The sequence below is a fragment of the Physeter macrocephalus genome, chromosome 10 (genome assembly GCF_002837175.3).
Source record: "Physeter macrocephalus isolate SW-GA chromosome 10, ASM283717v5, whole genome shotgun sequence".
Classification (NCBI taxonomy): Eukaryota; Metazoa; Chordata; class Mammalia; order Artiodactyla; family Physeteridae; genus Physeter; species Physeter macrocephalus.
In genome coordinates, this window is record NC_041223.1 from 51,001,256 (window position 1) to 51,024,539 (window position 23,284).

The following is a 23,284-nucleotide window of genomic DNA, read 5'->3' on the forward strand; positions in this document are numbered from 1 at the left end:
GGTTGGCCTCTCCCGTTGCGGAGCACAGGCTCCGGACGCGCAGGCTCAGCGGCCATGGCTCACGGGCCCAGCCGCTCCGCGGCACGTGGGATCCTCCCAGACCGGGGCGTAAACCCGTGTCCCCTGCATCGGCAGGCGGACGCGCAACCACTGCGCCACCAGGGAAGCCCCTCATTGTAGTTTTGATTTGCATATCAGAGTGGTATTCTTGTATTTACCACCTTGTTGTTCCTCTTTAAACTAACAGAAAGGATGCTGATTAGAATCTTTCACTTATTACACAAGTCAGAGGATGTAGTGATGGTTAGAAATTCTGAGTCCTTAGAATAAAATAGATTCATTACTAATCAAGTCAAGAAGATCCAATTTAATAACTATTTTAATTTAAAAATATATATTTTATCACTTAAAAAATTCTTGGCCTTCTTAGCTATGAGACAAATGATGATTTTATTTAAAATTTTCATCTCTGTCAGAAAAATTGATGAAGCTATTAAAATAGATGAAACTCTCTAATTTGAGCACTTTGGGGGGGCCATATTATAGTATAATTATCACATATCACAGATATTAAAATGCTTTTATTAACTAAAAAATGTTTGCTCTCTATCTATATTTTCAAAAGTTTGTCAGCTTTAACCAAATAGAGAATTTTGGTATATGTCGTAAGTTGAATAATGCCTACTCCTTCTCAAAGTTGTTTATGTCCTAATCCCCGGGACCTGTGTATGTTACCTTACATGGCAGAAGGGACTTTGCAGATGTGATTAAGCTGAAGATCCTGGGATGGGGAGATGGTTATGGATTACCTGTGGGGGCCCAGTGTAATCATAAGGGTCCTTCTAAGGGAGACAGGAGGGTCATGTTATGAAGGAAACAGAGGAAGAAGAGGTGATGTGGTGTGGAGCAGTGAGCCGAGGAATGAGAAAAGCTTCTAGAAGCTGGGCAAAGCAAGGAATCGATTTTCCCCTAGAGCCTCTGGAAGAAACCAGCCCAGTGAGATTGAAACTTTAAGAGAATACATTTGTGTCGCTTTAAGCCACTAAGTTTGTGATGATTTGTTACAGCGGCCTAGGAAACTAATATACATAGGAAGTAAAGATACTAAGAACCTCCTGCTTAAAAATAAGCAGATATTAACTGAACATGAAAATAGTGTAGTTAGTTCAGATATCTTCCTCATCCTGTTTATTCTTAAACATAATGGTAAACATAAGCTTTCTTGTCTTTTTCAATTTCCAAATAAATTCTTCATTTAGAATTAACCTAAAAGAAGGAAAAGTTCTTCTTAAGACTTTTTAAACCTCCATGGATGAAAGCTGTCCTTTCCCTTCAGTGGGGTCCCATGTACCTCGACTGCCACTATTTACTGGTATGACTTTGTGTAAAACTCCACCAGCAAGCATATTTTTGAGTGAGTCATTCCTCGTCCTAAAATGTGTTGCAGGGTCGTGGTTCTTACAGAGAGATGATTGCTAGAAGCCCACACCATCCCAGCTCTTGCTATGATGATTAAGAGTTGATTAAGAGTTGACCTTGCTGCTGTGTATTAAGAATCCTGGCAGGAAACCGAACTAGAAATTTGGAATAAGAGGCTGAGTACTACATTTTTAACTTTTGTATAAAGGTCACAATACTATGTTGTCTTTAATACTAGAAAATATAGCACCCATTTTCTTTACTCTAAATTAATATTTCCATTATTAAATCTATGTGCTTCATCAGAAATAATTTGGAATACAGAGAAAATAAAAAGAAATCAAACATGCCCCTATCTTAACACAACCACTTAGCATTTTTCTTCAGCTGTTCTAGCTGCCTCTGAAAATGTAAGGAGCTTGGTTGCAGTGTGTCTTTATGTAAATACTATTTAATGGACACTTTGTTCCTATGAATATCTGCTATTCATAGAGATTATAATGAGAAGAACCTGCAGTAACAAGGGGGTTTCTCAGGCTTCCCAGCTGGCCTCTTGGATTCCCTCTGCCTCTGGGACCTCAGAATTTTCCCAGGAGTGTGTGATTTAGCCGTGCTGGCTGCAGCTTCTTGAGGACACTCTGGGATTCTGGACAGGGAGGGAGGAACCTGCTATCCTAGGGCCTGAGACAGTTGGAAATTAACTTGACTAGTGAGTCAAGAGATTAAAGTGAAAAGGATTTAATGCCCCTTTTGTTTAAAAGTTAGAAAGAGTCTCTTTACTTTTCGCTTTTTAGCTAGTTATTTGATCAGCTGAGCCATCTCTCTATGCTGTGATGTGCTGACACCATCTAATAACATCACCATCCCAGCCACCAGAATGGTTTAGAGCCCCATCTGCAGCCCTTCCATTGCCACCAGACATCTCTCCATCATTTAGCTTTCAGCTAATAACGCCACTTAACTGGATCATTTTCAAGGCTTCTGTGCCAATCGCCATAGCAGTGCCTAAGAAGAAAGGTGTTTCTCATCGTGAAGAGGAGGCAAATTCATTCCTTGGCCCTCCTTTAACATGTATGTTTTGAATACCTTTTAAACACAAGGCTTGCTTCAGGCCTTGGGATATGGTGGTGACAAGATGGACAGGGTCCCTTGGAGCTAAGAATCTAGCAAGGAGAGGCAATTTAGAGAAATAATTGCCAGAAAGGGTGAAGACTGCCAGGCTGGGGGACGCTCAGCACACTTGGAGAACATCCTGTGGAGACCTAACCTCATCTGAGGTGGAGGAACGTGTAAACTAGGACCTGAGGTGTTACTCACCAGTTGGGAAGAGGTGGGGAGGGCAGGGGAGGAAGGTTGGGGTCGAAGGTAACAGAACATACAAAGTCTTGGAGATGGCTGAGAGCAGCATATTCAAGCACTAAAAGGCATCTGGCTTGGCTGAGGAGAGGTCCTTGGGAAGAAGCCGCCAGGGGTTAGATGATGAAGGGTTTGGCTGGTCATGTGAAGGAGTCTGACTTTAGTGGCATTTGGGAGCTACTGTGGGTTTCAGCAGAGGAGGTGACAAGAATAGCTCACTTCTCTGCTCTTCATACACCTTTCTCTAATGCAGCTGGAGCCCTGTGATGAACTTGTAGAACATGAAATTCCACCAATTTTCAAAGCATTTCTGCCTTAGTCAAAGCCAGAAAGCACAGAGCAGCCTCTGGATATAGTGAACCCCTGCTCAAGTGATTTAAGCAAGGGATCCCCTGAGGAATAAGCTAGTTCTCGGCCAACATAGCATCTCTCTAAGCCCCATCAGAGATGGGATCTCGGCTGGCCAACTGCTCAGAACAGAGTGACAAGGCTAAAATAAAAGATAACTCAGAACTCATCTCAGTCCAAACCCCTCATTTTGCAGATGAACAAGCTGAGGCCCGAGAGGTGAAGGACCTCATCTGTGGTCACATGTGCAAAGAAAGAGCCAGGGCTGAGGCCTAAGTCTGACTCCCAGGGTGCCGGCCCCCACATGAGCAGAAATTATACCCTTTTGATTACAATACAAGGGGCTTACTATATATATAGGACTACCATTTGAGGACTTTAGATGGGTCCATATGTCTAGGGCTTCTGTCCTCTCAATACTTCACCCCAAAGATGGCTAGAGTGATGATTCTAAAGGGTAAGGTGTAGTTTAGGGTGGGGTCTCTGTGTCAAGACAAAATATAAAAAGGGCTGTCTGGAACTCTGGCCCAGCCCAGCCCTGTGTGGAAGTGGGAAGAATGGGGCAGAGGTATGGGGAGGTGGCCAAGTGGAATCTGCATGAAGATGCAGAGGAGGGGTGGTCCATCTCCACCTTTGTTCCAATGCCTAGTATCTATTGTGTCCTGCAGAACTATTGAAATCCTCTTTGTACTTTTCCACTGCTCTGTTTCCAGCACTTTCCACAATGTGGAGGTGTCAGCAGTCTGAACATAAACCTAAACTACAATTAAAATAATCAATAAGAACCTCAGATAAGAAGACTGAAGGAGAGACAGTATGTCTAGATAGCTCCTCAGCAGAGCACTGGATGACCGGTACTGGCCCTAAAAGTCAACGTTCAAAGACAAAAGTGCAAAGTGAGAAGCTGCAGGGAAAGGAGAGAGAGGAAAGAAGGAGCAAAGGGGAGGGTCCAGCAGACATCTCAAGAGGTGATAGACACAGGAACAGCTAATCGTGGTGCTGCCAGTCTACCCAAAGAGCAGAGAGAAGTAACAATGCAGAGCAGAATGGTCCTGAGTGGGAGAGAGAGAAAACCAGTTGCTAGAGCATCACAGCTCTCTGGGGGCATTTATTTATTTATTTTTATTTATTTTTTTTTTTTGTGGTATGTGGGCCTTCCTCTGCCGTGGCCTCTCCCGTTGCGGAGCACAGGCTCCGGACGCGCAGGCTCAGCGGCCATGGCCCACGGGCCCAGCCGCTCCGCGGCACGCGGGACCCTCCCAGACCGGGGCGCAAACCCGGTTCCCCTGCATCGGCAGGCGGACGCGCAACCACTGCGCCACCAGGGAATCCCTCTGGGGGCATTTAGAGTGGGGCAAATGGCCCTCTATACACCTCAAGAAACCCTGAGTGCAACACTGGACCAAGGCAGATTGCAAGAGACGATATTCGTAATGATGCCATTGAGTTATCTAAAGATTAGGCTGGGGTAAGCAAACTTCTTCTGTGAAGGTCCAGATGATATTTTAGACTGTAGGCCATACAGTGACAACTCTGTCTTTGTAGTGCAAAAGCAGCCATAGACAATATATAAATGAATGAGCTGCCTGTGTTCCAGTAAAACTTTATTTACAAAAATCAGTGTGCTCTGTCTACTAAGGCAAGAAAATAAGCTATATATTTTCCTAGGAGCTATTTGGTTACTAGAAAGTAGCCTATTTAAGTTAGGTAAAGTCAGTTTTTTAAAAAAGAATTCAGTAGGTCACGAACCTTGTAGGCATCCAAAATGGGGAACAAAATTCAGGAAGACCCACAAAGACCAGGTCCAGGGAGTCAGCAGATAAACTGCTTCTTCCATTTCTAGTGCAGCTACATGTGGGCTCCATTTACTGCTTCTCTCTCTGTCTCCGTCTCCGTCTCTGTCTGTCTGGCGCTCTCTCTCTCTCTCTCTCTCGACTGATTCTCCCTGCTTAATTATCAGTGCAAAAGTTGTTGACGGTGGTTGAACCAGAGTAGTTCTGACTCTAAACTTTCAGTTCAAGTGTCCACCATCTTCTAACTGAGTCTTTCACTGTCCTTATCCCAAATTTTTGGTAGAAAGTATCTGGTTGGCTCAGCATGGTCAAGGTGTCCATCATTGTCCAATCAGCTGTGGCCCGTGGGGATAAGTCCATCTGGTAAAACTAAGGAGACCAGAGCAGGAAGCAGGTGTGTGTGTACAGGGCAGGTGGAGGTAGGGTGAGAACACAGTGATTAGCATCACTACTGTATCCATTTTGCTTTATGGAAAATTCCAAATACTCACACTTCTGTGATATTGAGCAATTAATATAGAGATAAAACCATTCCGGAGAGCAATATTATACTGCTTAGTCAAATTTAGCAATTATTTGAGTCAGAAATTCTGGGTCAAGTGATCCAGTAATTCTGCTTCTATATATAGTTCAAAGAAATTCTCAGACTGGTCAATAAAGGGGCGTACTTGGGAGTGCTCATTTCGGGACTACTATTTGTGGTTTTAGAAAGTTGGAGGCAATCTGGGTGCTATTCCTGGGAGACTGGAATGTGGTGGAAGCACACTGTGAGATTCAGCAGTGAGAAGCATAATCTTTAGAGTCTACACAGCCACAGGGATAGCTCAGAGGCATGGCACTCAGAGAAAAAGGTAAGAAACACAAGGAGATCTCACACAACACAACACCATTAATGTAAATTTAAAATATACACATAGGAAACAGAGAAAGCATACATTCTTCTGGAATACATCCAAACAAAATGATACTCGGTAAACATACATTAGGAACTTCTGACTATGATGGACTAGCTTGTAAGAAACCAATCCTTCCACCAAGAACAACTGTAATGCTGAATAAAAATACATATTTGAATGTGACTTTATTTAGAAAAAGTGTCTTTGAGGATATAATTGAGGATCTCAGTAGATGAGATCATCCCGGATTATCTGGGTGAGCCCTAAATCCAACGGAAAAAGTCCTTGTAAGAGACAGAAGAGGAGAGGACACAGAGAAGAGAAGGCCATGTATAGATAGAGGCTGAGACTGGAGTTATGCAGCTATAGGCTAAGGAATGCCTGGAGCTACCAGAAGTTGGAAGAGGCAAGAAAGGATTCTCCCCTAGAGCCTTCAAAAGGGAGTGGCCCTGCCGAAATCTTGATTTCAGACTTTTGGCCTCCAGAGCTGTGAGAGAATAAATTTCTGTTGTTTTTAAAACCACGCAGTTTGTAGTAATTTGTTATGGCAGCCAGAGGAAACTAATACAGTACTGTTACCATTTCCCAAACAATGCACAGACTTAATTTTCTCCATCATACAGTTTTTTTTCTACTTCGTAAATTTCTGCTCTTATACAATGAAATGTTGTGTCTTGCATTTTACTTCTACATATATTTCAAAGTTAACAAGACATTGTGATTATAATTTTTTCAATACTTGATACTTTCACTGAAAAAAGTACCTGATTTGCTAGATGAAAAATGGCATCTTGCTGCTTTTATTCACATTTCTTGGGTAATATAATTGAACAGTTTATCTTCCTTTTTGAAATATGGTTCATATTTTTATCAAATTTTCTGATGGGTTCATTAGCTTTTCTTGATTATAAAAATTCTTCAAATGTAAGAGAGTAACCCCTTTGTCACATATACACTTTAAATATTTACTATGTTCTTTTTCTTCTGGTTTAGTTTATGACAGGTTTGTTTTAGCACACATACTTTAATTTCTTATGTACTTTTGTGACTCTGTTCATTGCTTTCAGCTCAGAAAATCCTCCCCACTCCAGAGATGTCAGAGATAGGTACTCATTTATATTTTCTTCTAATTTTTTAATAGAATAAAAATTTGTAATTTAACTCATTAATCTACATTAAGCTTAATTGGGGGAGGTAGAAAACTCTTGACTCTTTAGGCTAAAAGCTTTACTTAAAGTCCTGAAGATGGTCAACTGCATGACTTAGTGGTTGAAGATGGTATTGTAAGTATAAACAATATACAGAGCGAGTCCTGGACTGAATTATAGGGCACAAGAGAGTTTGGCTCTGATATTTAGGGACATCTGATTTACAAGCTGATTACTCAGCTTGTCTACCGATTGACTGAATGCTTAACTAAAGACTGTCCTCCACAACACTGGAGCTGGAAGTTGCCACAAGACGGCTTCCTGGGTGGTATCATTCTGTCTTGGCTGTGATAGAAAAAAGAAAGGTGGCCAAACTTTGAGCTTCGGGAGAATGATAAGCAGAGTCTAGGGTCAAAATTCCCTTCTTTCACCACACTGAATGGCCAGGACTCTGGAGTGGTAGGACCATCCACTCTGAGCCTGGGGTTTGAAGTCCAGAAGAGACAGTGTCGGGCTTTGCAAATACCTCCATCAGCACCCTCCTTGCCAAAAGTCCAGCCTGAGTCACCAATCCTAACAACACTCAGAGCTCTCAGTCCAGGCACTAGAGTTGGCATGGAGTCCTGGCCCAGCTGCTTTGCTAGGATGTAAGAAAGGTACATCTCTGAGAAGAGAGGGAGGGGCAGAGAGGGACTGTAAAGGTAGTTGAGAGAACACGTGAGTCTATATGGGCTGACAGAATGCCAAACACTTCATGTGATAGGGAGGAAAAAGAGGAAACCTGTCTTCCCATTTACAAGCTGTGCAATCTTGGGTAAGTGACCCATTTTCTCTGAACTGAATCCAAAGACAGTATTACAGTCTGAAGCCCAAGTGAGTGGACAGGATGGTCTCTCAGGTCTCTCCAGTCCTGACTGGCTCTGATGCTACAGCCGAAACCCCCAGCAGACCCAGTTGGCTCCCTTGACAACTGGAGAGGAAGGAAGTCACAGATAGCCACAAGCTCCAGGAGTTAAGTGCAATCTGCAAAGCCCAGGCAGATTGGTTTTCACGTGCACACTGCATGATATAGAAAGTTCTGTTGGTATGGTACCAGCCTGTCCAGTGACACCTGTCACACACTGTTTAAATGTCTCAGCAACAAAAGATAATATTATCAGCTGTCAGCTGTTTCAGTAATAAAGTGGATGTGCATTCACAGTAGTGGAAATGTGACTTATCAGTATGTTATGAAACATGATTGTATAGCTGTCTTTACCTCTGCCAATGTTTTCATAAGCATCTTTGTGTAAAATATTGGCAAAACACAAATTTAACACACTTCAGTGAAGGAAAGAATGCTGTCTCATGTTTATTTATTGTGTGTTCCCATTAATAATAATAATAAAAACATCTAGGGGCAATTATTCTTTTAATACAAGGTTCACTTGAATATTACAGTAATACCCCACTACCAGGCACTATAATCATTCTTGAATTTGGTTACACTAGGACTTAAGCCAACACACACAGGAAGGCTTCCAGGACATGGCTCTCACTTGCATACTCAAATGGCCATAAACTCTTTTCCCTCAACACAACATGCCTGGACTGATAAGTACAGTACTCAGAGGACTCTCTTAGTGAGTGTAGGTCCTTCTCCCCACTTCCTTCCACCTACATATATGTATTCGAATGCGTTCATCCAGCCACCACTCTGGGAATGTTGGCTCTCCTATACACCTCTGAAGTTGATACAGACAGATTCCTTTCTTATGGCTGCATTGCTCTAGAAAATAACGGAGTTCTGCAGAACATCCTGGAACACAAACAACTACTGGGTGTGTAGTATATCCTTCTAGTGAGTGAGCCCTGGTAAGTCATAGAGAATAGAGACGTGTGTGTGTGTGTGTGTGTGTGTGTGTGTGTGTGTGTACATGTACGTGAAGGAGAGAGACAGAGACAGAAAGACAAAAGACAGAGAGGATGTGTGTGTGCAGGTTAATTTTTTGTTTGGTTTTTTGTACAAAAAAAATCAGCTTTCAGGGAAGCAGAGGTAATATAATCAGCATCAATGTTCTGCTCAGGTATTCCTAAATATCAAGATTCTATTTGAAAATTAAAGATCAATATTTTTTAGCAAGTATGTAGATCTCAATTTCATTCATTGGAAAAAATGGGCATAATGCTGATTAGGATTGCTGTTTTGGAGATAAATCTTAACTAGGTATCAAAAATGTTATATGAATATCATACGTTGTATTCAAATTATTTTCAAAGCAGTAGCTAAAGATATTGAAAAGGCATTTTTGAGATTTGCAGATTACTGAAAACAGATAACATATGAAAAATATTTTATGGGTGCAGTAGAGGGAAACTTGAAAAGCAAAATGCACTTAAGGCTGTAAAATCTAGACTAGGTGAAATTCAGTATTCATGAAGTCTGCTTTCACCAACAGTAATAACAATAGCAGCTAAGGCATACATGATGCTACCATGTGCACTACTGAGCTTTATATATTAACTCATTTAACCCTTACAACAACCTTAGAAGGTAACTACTATTATGATTCCCCACTGAACAAATAAGAATTTTCCCATGGTCTGACAGCTAGTTAAAAAGCCAGATGACCGCATCATGTAAGATGCTGTTTTCCTCTCTCTCTTCATCTTCTTTTCTCTCTACCCTTAATTGGCAGGAACACTGATCCAATTGGCCCATCTAGTAAATGGCCAACTGCATACTGCCTTCCTTCTGGCTGGAGTAGAAGGGACAGAACTGCTCCTTGTCTGGAGGCCTGGCCGGTTTCTTCTCGCTATCCTCTGAGGCAACCAGGTGCAGGCTAACTGGCCAGTGGGTCTCTCTCTCTCACCCTCTCTCTCTCATTCTGATTCTCTTCTTCCCATGTCTGGAAGTTTGGTGTTGGTTTTGTTTCTTTTTATAACCACTAATGGCAAGATTTGAGACCTGGGTTTGTGTATTAAGGGCTTAAATTGGGCAAAGCAAGTCAAGCTTTGAACTGAGGCCATTTATACATTCTTGGTTTAAGAGAACAGGACGGTTTATACAAACCAGCCCAGCTTCTAAGGATGCTCTGCCTTTAGGCTGTGTGCCAAAGCCACGGCTTACAGTCACAGCTAACTTCCTTCTTCCTTCCTTCCCTTCAACAGCTAATAATTTTGACGGGATATTGTCCCTCACTATTTCCCTAAGGGACCCAGTAAGTTTGTGGTAGAATTCAGATATTTCTGGATTCTCTGATCACCATCAATTCGCACTCTTTCCCTCAATTTTTCCCACAAAATCTCAACAACATATCCAAAACATGGGCTTGGGCTTGTTAGTCTGTTTGTGGAGAAGGGTTTGTGCTAAACCTTCACAATTCTCCCCTCCTGTGTGACCAGGGGCAAAGTCTGACTGAGGTTAGAAAATCAGGTCCAGTCTGGAACTGCATTTCCTTTATGCTCACTTCCCTTCTTGACATTTTTACACTGTGTTCCTCCAAATGAACCCAACGGCCCCACAATGTAAAGTTTTATTAAATGACAATAAACTTCTGTCTAGTCTTAAATAATTGAAGATTTGGGTTTGAATCTTGTGAATCTCTTCTGTCTGCAACTTGATGTTCAGTTTGGAATGGCAGAGACAGTGTATTTGTTCTTGAAACCATGAGTGGTAAAATCTTCTTGAATTCATCCATTTCTGATTCGCCTTTCTTTCTGAACATTCAGGATTATTACTTTTCCCCATGCCCTAGTAGTTAGGTGGGCTATGTGACTAGCTCTGCCCAATGGGCTGTGTGTGGAAGTGTCATTTATGGGCCAAAACATTGCATTGCTGGTGTGAGACCCTCCAGTTCTCCCTCTCCCCAGTGATTACAGAGATAGCTTCATGTTGTAGGGATAGAGCCAGAAGATGGATGGCTACATTGCTGCGTATAGAACGGTTGTCTTGGGAAGTTGCCCAGGCAGTGCAGTTAACATTGTACAGGTGAGAAATCTTTGCTGTGTTAAGTCACTGTGATTTTGGGGGGTTGTTTGTTACTGCAGCATAACTTATTCTGACACATAAATCATGCCATATTGGAACTTTATATTTTATTTCCATCTGGCATTATTTTTTTTTTGTTCGTTTGTTTGTTTTTTTTTTTTTTGCGGTACGCGGACCTCTCACTGTTGTGGCCTCTACCGTTGCGGAGCACAGGCTCCGGATGCGCAGGCTCAGCGGCCGGGGCTCACGGGCCCAGCCGCTCCGCAGCATGTGGGATCTTCCCGGTCCGGGGCATGAACCCGTGTCCCCTGCATCGGCAGGCAGATTCTCAACCACTGCGCTACCAGGGAAGCCCTGGCATTATTTTTAATTAGATGCTATTTTACTTTGATTCTTTCTCTGACACTTATTTATTACAACTTTATTGAGGTATAATTGATGTATAATAAACTGTACATATTTAAAGTATACAACTTGATGAGTTTTGACATATCAAGTATACACCCATGAAATCATCATCACAATTAAGATAATGAACTTATCACCCCAAAATGTTTCCTTGTGCCCCTTTGCAATCCCTGCCTCTCTCTCTTTCCCATCCCTACTCCCCCAATCCCAACCATTGATCTGCTTTCTGTCACTATATATTTTCAAGGTCTTTATATAAATGGAATCTTACAATGTGTGTTCTTTTTTGCCTGGCTTCTTTTACCCAGCATAATTATTTGGAGATTTATCCATGTTGTTGCATGTATCAATAGTTCATCCTTTTTGATTTCTGAGTAACATTCTATTGTATGGATGTACCACAGTTTGTTTTTTTATTCATTTACCTGTGATGGACATTTGAGTTGTTTTCAGTTTTTGGCTATTACAAGTAAAGCTGCTATGAACATTTATGTGCAAGTCTTTATATAGGCATATGCTTTAATTTCTCTTGGATAAATACTTAGGAGGAGTGGAATGGCTGGGTCATATGGTAGAAGGAGTATGTTTACCTTCTTAAGAAACCGCCAAACTATGTTCCAAAGTGTTTGTACTATTTTACATTCCCAACATCAGTATATGAGAATTCTAATTGCTCTACATCCTTGCAGTACTCAGTGTGGTCTGACCTTTAATTTTGATTAAATGATTACACTATCCCAAATTCACAGCTTTGTCCCCAAAGTCATCAACTTAGGTTCTTGATACTTCTCGCAATAGTCTCTTAACTGGCACTCCTCCTTCAGGTAAATTGAGGGTGTCAGATAAGAACTCTGTGAACTTGCTCCCACCACCTATAAACTTAGCTCTATCAGTACCAATAATTCCCGCCTTGTCTCCTGTCAGAGCAGGGGAGCTGTGTCTCCACCTCCTCCTGTCTAAGTCCCTCTCTCCCCATCACATTACATTCTGGACCCCATTCTCCTGTGAAGCCTCCCTCTGTTAGGCCTCTTACTCTCTCTGCTATCTTCTGCCGTTCCAATTACATGGTACTTGCTCCAGTCTAATAACATATTCTATTCTTGCCCATCTTTAAAAAACAGAACAAAACAAAGACTATTCTTGTGACCCAGTAATTCTCTCAAGCTACCACCCTATTTCTCTCCTTCCATTTAAAGTTAAATATATTGAAAAAAAATTAGAAAATTCCCATTACCTCTTCAATCTACTGCAATCTAGCTTTTATCTCACTCTCCATTGAAGCTGCTCTCACTTAAGTCACTAGTGACCACCATGTTCCTTAATCTAGCACATTCCAAACCCTCTCTTACTTGACCTCTGGGTATGCTTTACACACTTGATCACTTCCTTCTTAAAACTTTTTGCCTCTTGGTCTTCCGGAGGTCTCGCCTGGATGATCCTCCTTGGTCTCCTTTTCTCTTTTGCTTCCTTCACAGTACTCCCATATGTTATTGTGTCCAGACTGTAACTTTGGCCTTTTCTCATTCCCTCCCGTGGCTTCACTTCCACCTTAAGGTCAATGACTACTGAAATTATGTCTCCATTCCCGCCACCCTGCAAGCTCCAAAGCCACAGGGCCAGCTGCCTTCACTTGGATATTCCCACAGATCCTGACATTTAATATGTAGAAAACTTGATTCACCACCCTCTTTCTCAAATCTGCCTTTCCTGCTATGTTCCCATCTCAGTGTTATCCCTCCATTTGAACATCCTTGACTCCTAAATTGTTCCTTAATCCCCATAATCACTCACTCAGTCAAAGACACTCTCTTCTTTGATACGTTTTGAATCCATCCCCTTCTCCTACCCCTTAGTTGATGCTGACATCAGTTCTCACCTGGATTGCTGCAACTGGTCTCCAAAATAATCTCTTGGCTTCCAGTCTTTTCCACCTGCAGTCCATTCCCAGCACTGCTCTTTGTGATCTGGTTCCTGCCTACCTCTCCAGACTTATCTCCCTAGGTAGAGAGATATTTCCTTATTTCCTCTCTAGGTTCTAGTTCTTACACACTCCAGCTATACTGAATGGCCTGCGTTGCTCTGAATGGGCCACACTTTTATGCTTCATGTTGTCCTCTTGGTCTGCTACACTCCCCTTCAATGTCTTTTGCCTTGAAAACTTCTTTTGTTCTTCTTGACTCAGTTCAGTATTGCCTTCCTAGTGGATTTCCATAGAATTTCTCTGACCTTCCTATGGGATCCTTACACTCTGTGTATGCCTTTATTATTGTACTTTTCATTAGTACTGCTCTCAGAGCTGTGACTGTTACCTTATATGGCAAAAGAGATTTTGCAGATGTGATTAAATTAAGGATCTTGAGATGGGGAGGTTATCCTGAATTATCTCGGCAAGTCCTAAATGTAATCACAAATGTCCTTATAAGAGGGAGGCAGAAGGAGATTTGACTACAGAAGGAGGCAGTGTAACCGCTTAAGCTAGATAATACACTGATGGCTTTGAAGATGGAGGAAGGGGCCACAGACCAAAGAATGCAACTTTAAAAGCTGAAAATTTTAAGGAAACAGATTCTCCCCCTAGAACCTCCAAAGAAAGTGCAGCCCTGCTTAAATTTTGATTTCAGCCCAATGAAATATATTGCAGACTTCTGATCTTCATAACTGTAAGAGAATAAATATGTATTGTTTTAAGCTACCAAGTTTGTGGTCATTTGTTACAGCAGCAATAGGAAACTAATACCTTGGGCCAAGTGAAGCCCTGCCCTGGGCCTCAGGCTGCAGAGGCCCCTGCTCTATTCCTATTCCAGCTGTGGGGGTAAAGAGCCTATGTCCTCACTTCTAGACTCAAGAAATTCTTCCTCAGCAGCCGCATAGCACAGGGAGATCAGCTTGGTGCTTTGTGACCGCCTAGAGGGGTGGGATAGGGAGGGTGGGAGGGGGACGCAAGAGGGAGGAGATATGGGGACATATGTTTATGTATAGCTGATTCACTTTGTTATACAGCAGAAACTAACACACCATTTTACAGCAATTATCCTCCAATAAATATGTTAAAAAGAAAAAGAAAAAGAAATTCTTCCTGGAGGCCTGTTTCTTGAGCCTAAATAACTCTTCCCCAAGTTTGTTCTTTTGAGACAGACTGTACTGCTAGTGGACCCATGCTTTGATCTGAAGGGTAGTCAAAAGAGCAACTGTTTGTAGGATGAGCCACTGTACAGACAATAGACTGAAGGGCACAAGAACTGAAGCCAGGAGACCAGAGAGAACGCTACCACAGTAATTCAAGTAAGAGATGATGATAGTGGTGGAGATGTGAGAAGTGGCTAGATTCTGGGTATACTTTGGAAATAAAGGCAATAGGCATCCACGTTGGATGGGAGGTATGAGAGAAAGGGAAGTATAAGTGTGATTCCAAGGTTTCTGGTCTGCACAACTAGAAAGATGTCATTGCCATTAATTTAGATGATAAAGAAGGGAGAAAGAGCACTTACTGAGGTAAAGATTAGTGTATTAAAATGTATTAAATTTAGGATGCCTATTAGTTAGCAAAATGGGTAAGTGGTTGGATGTTTGAGTGAATCTGGCTTTTCTCAAAGACTAAATGCTTCCAGCAACTAGCATAGGGTCTTAAAATAGAGATTATTAATAGCTGATGGGTCAAGTGAATATGTGACATTCCTTCATAGAAATGTTTCAAGATATACTCACAGTTTTTTATCCTTACATCATCAGGTAGGTTAATATCCAGACCCTTGACATCACACAGCCTGGCCAACTGCGTAAACCAGGGATATTAACAGCTTGATTGTTTAGTATCCTCTTGTTCTTGGCGCTCTCAAATGTTTTGATTAGGACTAGGGGAGATATTGAATATTAATACCAAGTGGACTGAAGTCAGATCCATAGTCTGTCTTACTATTTTAGTGTTGATCTTTCTTAACTTGCTGATTGCAAGAAATTTTTCTCTGTAATTATAACATGTATAATAATTTGACTTCTTTGTTCCATCTCTGAAATCATGTTGTTTTCCCCACCACATGTTTGGAAAAGTTTACAGCCAGAGCTTTTGTTATTTCAGTCTGCTTGAAAGCATCCTGAATACTAATAGGGCCTGAAAGAGTGTCTGATGTTGCTGAATAGTCTATAAAGGTTGTTTGTTAGAAAATGTTAATTTGATGAATGAGCAATAATGCTGATCCTACTGGATCTAAATTTACAGCCACTATAAAACTATAAGTCTATAAAACTTAGTGTGTTTTATATTGCTAAAAAGGTCACAGCTCTGTTGCAAGATGTTGGAGACTAGATTTCTCATGCATTTTCTCTTGTACCTTCTACAGTTAATCCTGCCCCCCACCCCCACTCTCCTGAAGTTTCTCTTGTCAAGTTCACCAATGACATTCACATTACAAAATCTAGAGTCATTGTTTTTAATCCTCATTTTACTTATTTTCTCAGCAATGTTTGACCCAGTTGATTCCTCCCTCCTGGAACACTTTTTCTCCTTTATTTTGGATTACTGTGTTCTCTTGGTGTGATGGTTAGTTTTATGTGTCAACTTGACTGGACCACTGGGTGCCCAGACATTTGGTTAAACCTTATTCTGGGTGTGTCAGCCTACTCAGTAGGCTGAGTAAAGCAGATTGTCTTCCCTAATGTAGAGGAGACTCATCCAATCAATTGAAGACCAGAAACGAACAAAAGAGCTGAGTAACTCCAGCTGCCTGATTGGTCTGAGCTGGAACATTGGTAGTTTTCTGCCTTTGGTTTCTAATTGAAACGTCAGTTCTTCTTGGGTTTTGAACCTGTGGGCTCTCCTGGTTCTCAGGACTTCAGACTCAGATTGAAACTACACCATCAGCATTCCTGGGTTTCCAGCTTGCTGACTGTACACCTTGAGACTTCTCAGCCTCCACAGTTGCATGAGCCAATTCTTTATAATAAATCTCTTCATATATATTTGTTTATTTGCTTGTAGGCCATCTCCCCTACTAGAGGATAATGCTATGAGCAGAGACCTTTCATCTATTTAGTTCACGTCTGTATTCCCAGCCCTGGGATTGTGTCTAGCAGATAGTAGGCATTCAATAAATATTTGTGAACTGTATGAAAAAATTTGCTTGTATATGTTTTCCTAAGGCCTAAGACCAGTAACTACCTGTGCTTGTGTGCATATGTCTTCACAGGTGCTCAGAATATGTCCATATATGTTATCTTATTTATCCTCACATGACCTGTAAGAAAGGAAGGAGGGGAACAATTTAACAATTCCACCCATTGGTGGAAGGGGAATATTTAGTTCTTGAGGATATTAGTTTAATGCCCTGTGCTTTGAAGATAAGAGTGCCTCAGAGTGGGCTACTGGGCTTATCTTAATTTACCTCATGAACACAGTATATCTAGGAATCCTGTCTTTGAAGAATTTATTTATTTTATAAGGCTGTGCATTTTGCTACAAGACCCGGCCAATAACAGTATACTCAGTCAATACGGATTTTCAACATTTAAAATTCTTTCCAAACTGGAAAAAATACATCTAAAATTCGTGGTTTCAGGATTCACAAGTGCACATGTGGTAAGATAAAGGAATGGTTTCAGACATCCTCTGGAGCTTGTCTTCCAAACCAGTAACCAAGGGAGTAGATTAATTTGCACTGATACACAAATAACCCTTTAGGGTTCTGTGAATACTGTTATGTGAATATATTACTCAGTTCCTGTACCTCCCCAATAATCTGGATTAGGTGTTTCAGTGACAATTTATGAACAATGTGCAAATGTGTGTGATTTTTTACATTAAGATTTTCACAGGATGGAGATGACACATAATAAACTTTTAAAGTAAATACACTAATAATTCATCTCTTAAATAGTAATTCTATCATCAGTCACATGCCAAAAATTACATTTTTGTAATGTGTTTATTTGTGTACAAAATATGTTGTAATTTACTGATGCATATGCAGCAAAATATTCTATCACATACAACAAAAATACACTTTTACCCCCCTTCCCCTGCCCTTGAAAATGGCAACACTGTTTTGGCAGTTCAGCAGCTAAAAATAAAGTGCTATAATTAAGCAGTATTGGAAGGTCTTCATTTGACAAGTGTGATGTACAATTTGAGTATACAACCACCTTTTTGTTAGTTTTTTCACAGAACAGGGAATTCCACATCCTGAACACCTCCAGAAGATACAAGTATTTGTATATATATGTACACATGTATACACTGTATATGTAAAGTGCCAACAAGCCTCTTTGTCCTTGTGAGTTTGTTGTGCTTATGTTTATTCTCTCTTTCCAAAGTCAGAGTCACACTATGGGATCTCAGAGTCCATCAGCAGGCACGGAGAAGCTCACCAAAGGCTGGCTTGTTGGGGGCGTGGTATTGGTTAGAGGATGGAGGGGGCCTTCAGACCTCACTGGGGGACCTGGAGCGGAAGGGCACTTTGGACTGGAAACAGCCACAGAACAGGAGCCACAGGGCGCGTTGTATCTCCTGGTTGCGGAAGGCATAGATGATAGGATTGATCATAGAGTTGTAGGTGGCGGGCAGCAGGGTGGCGTAGGTGTAGACAGCTGGGTCCTCATGGCTGCCTACCACGCAGTAGATGGCAAAGGGCAGCCAGCTGGCACCGAAAGTGCCCAGCACCACGGCCAGCGTACCCACACCCTTTCTGGTGGCGGCAAGGTGGGGCGGCGCCAGGCAGTGCTGCTGCAGCGCGATCTGGTGCGCGTGACGCCAGACCACCTGGCAGATGCGCACGTACAGGTGCAGCATGATGCCGAAGACCGCAAAGAAGGTGGCGGAGAGCAGTGCCATGTGGCTGCGCGTCAGCGGGCGCACCACGCTGCAGGCGGCGCGCTCTGCCAGGCAGTTCCAGCCAAGCACCGGCAGCAGCCCAAGGCCTAAGGACACCGTCCAGGTGGCAGCGAGAAGGAGGTGCACGCCCAACAGGGTCCGTCGCGAGTAATAGGTGAGCGCGTTGTAGAGGGACAGGTAGCGGTCCACCGTAATGGCCAGTAGGCTGCTGACGGAGGCAGCGAAGGAGGCCACGAGGAAGCCCACAGTAAGCAGGCTCACAGTCTCCGAGGGCACCACGTACTGGAATACGAAGTGCAGGATGAGACCGCAGCCCGCCAGCAAGTCGGCGGTGGCCAGGCTGCCTACCAGCACGAACATGGGCGTGCGCAGCGCAGGTGTGGACGCGATGAGCGCCACCACCAGCGCATTTTCGCCTGCGATCACCGTCCCAGACACGCAGAGCAGTACGTCCCACGGATTCACTGAAGACAGCAGCAGCCCCGGCGGCCCCGCTGGCAGCTGCGAAGACAACTCCAGCGACGCATTAGCTGCGCCGCTGCCCCCCAGCGCCGCTGCGGCTGCGGCTGCCGGGGGCCCCCATTCACCGGTGTCCCGCGCTCCTGCTGCGGTGGCCGCTGCCGCCGCACCCTCGGCCGCCACTGCCACCACCTGGGAGTCGTTGAGCGAAGATGAGCTCGCGTTCATCACGGCGGGACGCTACACCCTGCGTGGAGAGGGAGAACAAGCGTCAGGTGTGCGGTTTACGCCGCCAGGGTACTTCGCGGGGCGCTGCTCCCCGGCTCATATTGCCCATCCCACCCCGGGACCCCAGAGCAGAGCGAGGAAGCAGTGGTTGAGAGCCAAAAATAAATACCTGTTGAGTGAGTGAGCGTGTGAGTGCAATGCACAAGGGATGCCCGCACTGATATCTTGAGTTTTTGCACAGATATACACACGAATAACACGCACTCGCATGCACACAGATCACGTAAGTATGCCTGTATTTGCACACGCATCTTGCGCACCAAGCTAGTAGTGTCAGCCTCAGCGAGTGCCGCCCTGGCTCTGACCGGCTCGGTCAGGCGCTCTCCTCATCTGGGAGGCGGAGTAGCTGTCCGCGGTGCTGAAAGCTAAGTTTCTGCGACCGTGGAGCACAGCGGACCCTGGAGGCCAGAGACCCCTGGGAAAGCGGTTTCGGGGGAGAGAAGCTAGGAGGTCTGTGTAGGTGGAGGGTGTGTGGCGTCATGCTTGGCTCCGGGAAGGAGCCATCCCCTGGCCATCCTTCTCCCCTTCTCTGCACACCCTCAGAGTTCCTTTAGAGAGCTGGGCTGCTCACCTGGGGAGTCAGGGCTTCAGGAAATCGCTGATCATGAGCGCTGTGGCTGGGCGCCAGGCTGCGCTGCCCGCGCGGACGGAGCCGACGCCTGAAGGAGGTGGCCGGGACGGCGCGCAGAGGAGTGCGGGGCGCTGGTAGCTGTGCCGGCGCCGCTGAGAGTTAGACACAGTGCAAGAAAAGGCGGTTACGAGCAGCGCGCCCGCTGGAGATTGACAGGCAGGGCGTGGTGACGTCAGGCTCCTGTTTCCAGGGTGTAAGCTAGGCCCTCGCTTTCCTCGCCCGCCCATCAGCAAGCTCCCTCACTGTGTACCCTCTCCAAAGGATGTCTCAGAGGGTTCAAGGAGGGAGGAGAAACCAGAGGGCCGCCGCCGGCCCGGAGCCTCCAGGAATGGGATGGAAGAAAGAGGCAAGGGAGAAAAGAGTGAAGGCTAAGGGCAGGCAAGGAGGGTGAGATGGGAGGGGAGCGATGAGGGATGAGGTGCACTGGCCAGGCTGCCAAGGCCCCGAATCAAAGGTCACTGAGGCGGCCAGGTTGAAGAAAAAGGCCTGGAGAAGGGGGAGGTTGGGGCCAGAGAGGCCCAATTGCACGCAGAGTTGCTACCTTAAAGGAAAAGTGCTGTTTGGGGGACAGGAATGAACGGGGGTGTGTGTGGTGGGGGAGGATGAGGTTTTTTTAAAAGGATGTTTTAAGGATGTTTCTGGTACAGTGTGTCAGCTGAGTAGAGCCAGAGGAGAAAAGCCAAGTTGTGGGGAACAGAGAAAAGATGGGACAGTTGAGGAAAACAATCTCTTCTTTTGAAGGTTGCCTGTGCAATCAGTTCCTCTTTCTCCCTCCATGTCTTCCTCTCTCTCAGTATCTTTCTCGAACTCTACACGGCAGGTTTCACCATGATCTTCCCAGTTGAATATTTCCCAACTGCACTAGCTAATAGTGCTCTTGGAACTTGCTCTTTAATTAAAGACCAGGTCTGGGTCTTGTTAGAAAAGAAGAAAACAGCAAAATGTGATTTACTTTGCTGGCAACAGACTTCGCCCTGTTAATTAGTACCCTATGAAACAAATTACAGGACGAAAATAGTGATAACTCAGCTGCACCAGACTTTAGTAGGCAGGAGTTTTATTTTCAGCTCCGATAAATCATCCTTTCGGTTTAAAGGCGTTTTGTTTTGTCAGTAAAATACAAGTATTAGACTTCTTCTTCTTCTTTTTTAAATTATCCAGAATCTCCCATAGCTGTACTTGGGAAAAAGCTAAAATAGTTGACTCCATTTAAGACTCTAGAATAAATGATTGCATATTGGCATGATGGTATTATGCCAGAGCCACAGACATGATTTTCAGGGACCACATGCTCTGGGCAAGGTGAAAATAGACAACATTTGTTACTGGTCCTTCCTCTACTTTTCCCTGTATACCTTCTTCCCTCTCCTGGCTTCACTTTGCCTCTACACCCAGGGGCCCAAAAAGAAAAAAAATATATTCAGACTGTCTACAGGCTGGAGTGGAAGGGGTTTTTTTATCCTGGCCTTCTCCCTCTAAAAATGGCTCCTAAGTCCAGACTACTTCTGCCCTCCTGCCCCTGTGCAGCTGAATGTAACTAAAGAAAAGAAGGAAAACTATAGGACCACTCAATTCTTTGCTGCAATAGCCAGTGTTGGCCCATAAGATGAGTTTACATACAATTTCTCCATTTGGGAAGTTTATAAAATTCTCATGAACCTTCAAACTGGCTGAAGTTTTAAGTTTCTGGAAAGTATCATTTTGAGTTTCAGTAAAAGATTGTCAACTAAAAGCCAAGAATGTTATTTCAGAGCTGTCAAGCAAACTGTCAAACCACTGTAATCACATGTTAATCGCAAATTTTTCAAACAATTAGATAAAGGCCCAAGGGAAGGAGAATTCTTCTTAGTGTCTGAATGTGTTACACTTTTACATGTCACAATGCAGTAGAAAGTATGAGATTAAAGTTGAGCAAACAGAGATCCTGTGTTTCAGACATCTTCAGGCTTTCACTATTGCCAAGAAGGGACTGACTTTTCAGTAGTTTCAGGAGGAAGACAACACCCATATAATCAGGTACATAAATGCTGCTTGAGGGTTTGTAGACTGTCTTTTGGTCGTGCCAGTCTGTGGTTACCTCTCTCAGATGCTAGACTGGATCCTGACAGCAGACAGGCACATTCTTTCAAGCTCCTCCTTATCTCCCCAACACCCACCTATCTCCTGGGAGGCAGAAGGTGGGAAAGAAGAAAGGTTTGGGTTCATTGGTTATGGATGGATATTAGATGTACTTCATTGCCACTCTGCCCACAGCTCCTCACAAGAACCTGCCCTTCCAGTGGTCTCCTAGAATGTTCAGCCTGTGAACCATGTGACAGTTTCCACCCCCAGCCCAGCTTATGGGAAGAGACTGATGCTTGACCCAAGGCTAGATAAGACCAGCCATCATTTGCTGGACAGTGACCAGATTCCCTTCCTGAAAATTTGAACTAAGAAACATTGTGACAATGGTCCGTCAGTGCTGGGCTCTGGACCTGAAAGATCACGATAAGTTAGGGCTGCAGTACTCATGTTGAGCCTTGTGTAAAATGAGAATCAGAGGAAGACAGCTGCAATGGAAGAATGAAGCAGATGTGCAGAGAGGAACAGAGATAAGGGAGATCAAATGAGTGAGAGATGGAGGGAATGACCTCAGTCCCTGAGTATCTGGTTGCCAGCTCTGGGAGTTTAGATCCCTGGATCGCTTGAAATTAGTATTTGTAGTCTCTACCACAAACCTTCCTAATCTTGAGGTTTCTTGAGTGGGTTTCTACTTTGTGAATCTTTGATACTTGACTGAAACACACAACTAAATGTATTATTATTCATCCACCAGGTTGTCTGATCCTGGTTATGTTTTGGGATGTGCAGAGTTTGGTTTCTGGCTTATAGGCACAGGTTAAACTCATTACCACCCCTGTGACACACCCAACATATCCTCTGGTGCCTTTATATTCCAGTACTATCCAAGCATAAACACAAGGAAACTTTCCTTCTCTGAGGTTATGCCCAGGAATCACAACTCTCAACCACAACTCTTTCTCTTGCTCCCCTTGCTATCTCTTGCCCACCTCAGGCTCAGCTAGTGGTTCCCAACCCTGGCTGCACATTAGAATTACCTGGAAAGCTTTTTTAAACTACCGACTCCTGGATCTCTCACCCAGAGTTTCTGATTCATTTGTCCTGGAGTGAGGACCAGACACCAAATTTCCTAAAGACTCTAATGGAAAGCCAGGGTTGAGAACACTCATCTAAGCAATCATACCATCTCATTGTCAGTTTAGCATGCAGTGAAACTCCTGAAAATTGTAGATTGGAGTTTGGAATAGTTGCAATAAGGGAATTTTAGCAACAATCCAGCTTCAAATCACTTAGTGTAATTTCAAATTCAGGACACTGACCAGTCCTCTGTGACCTTTAATTTTCCACATTCACAAGAACCTTCTTTATGGCCCAAGACGAAAGCTGACGCTTGGTTCCCTTTTGGCCCTTGTGAACTCAATAGCCCCATCAAGGAGCTCTAAATTCTGGTTGCCCTGGACCCTCTATTTTTCTGTAGATCTCAGGTATTTTCCCTGTTCCTTATTGTGAGTTCACAGCCACTTCCCAGGTGTGCCCTCTCCTGGCCCAGATCTTTGCAAATCAATTCTATTTTACAAAATCAGAGCTGAAATCAGCCAAGCTGTCTAGACCTTATAAAACTGGGTTGGAAAGACCCTTACCAGCAATTCTGGCCTCTCTCTCTGGGCATCTACATACACACATA

At 43.7% G+C, this 23,284-nt stretch overlaps 2 protein-coding genes across 7 annotated transcripts in view; one reads left to right on the plus strand and one right to left on the minus strand.

Moving 5' to 3' along the window:
• WASF1 (WASP family member 1) overlaps window positions 1-23,284 on the plus strand; it is a 296,489-nt gene that overhangs the window by 223,624 nt on the left and 49,581 nt on the right. The window lies entirely within an intron of this gene.
• Window positions 17,241-19,626, minus strand: GPR6 (G protein-coupled receptor 6). Its single transcript, XM_007104746.1, has 2 exons — window positions 19,480-19,626; window positions 17,241-18,867 (listed from the first exon to the last, which is right to left on the minus strand). Exon 2 carries the CDS (start codon window positions 18,846-18,848, stop codon window positions 17,751-17,753), a length of 1,098 nt encoding a protein of 365 aa, XP_007104808.1. The 5' UTR covers window positions 18,849-18,867; window positions 19,480-19,626; the 3' UTR covers window positions 17,241-17,750.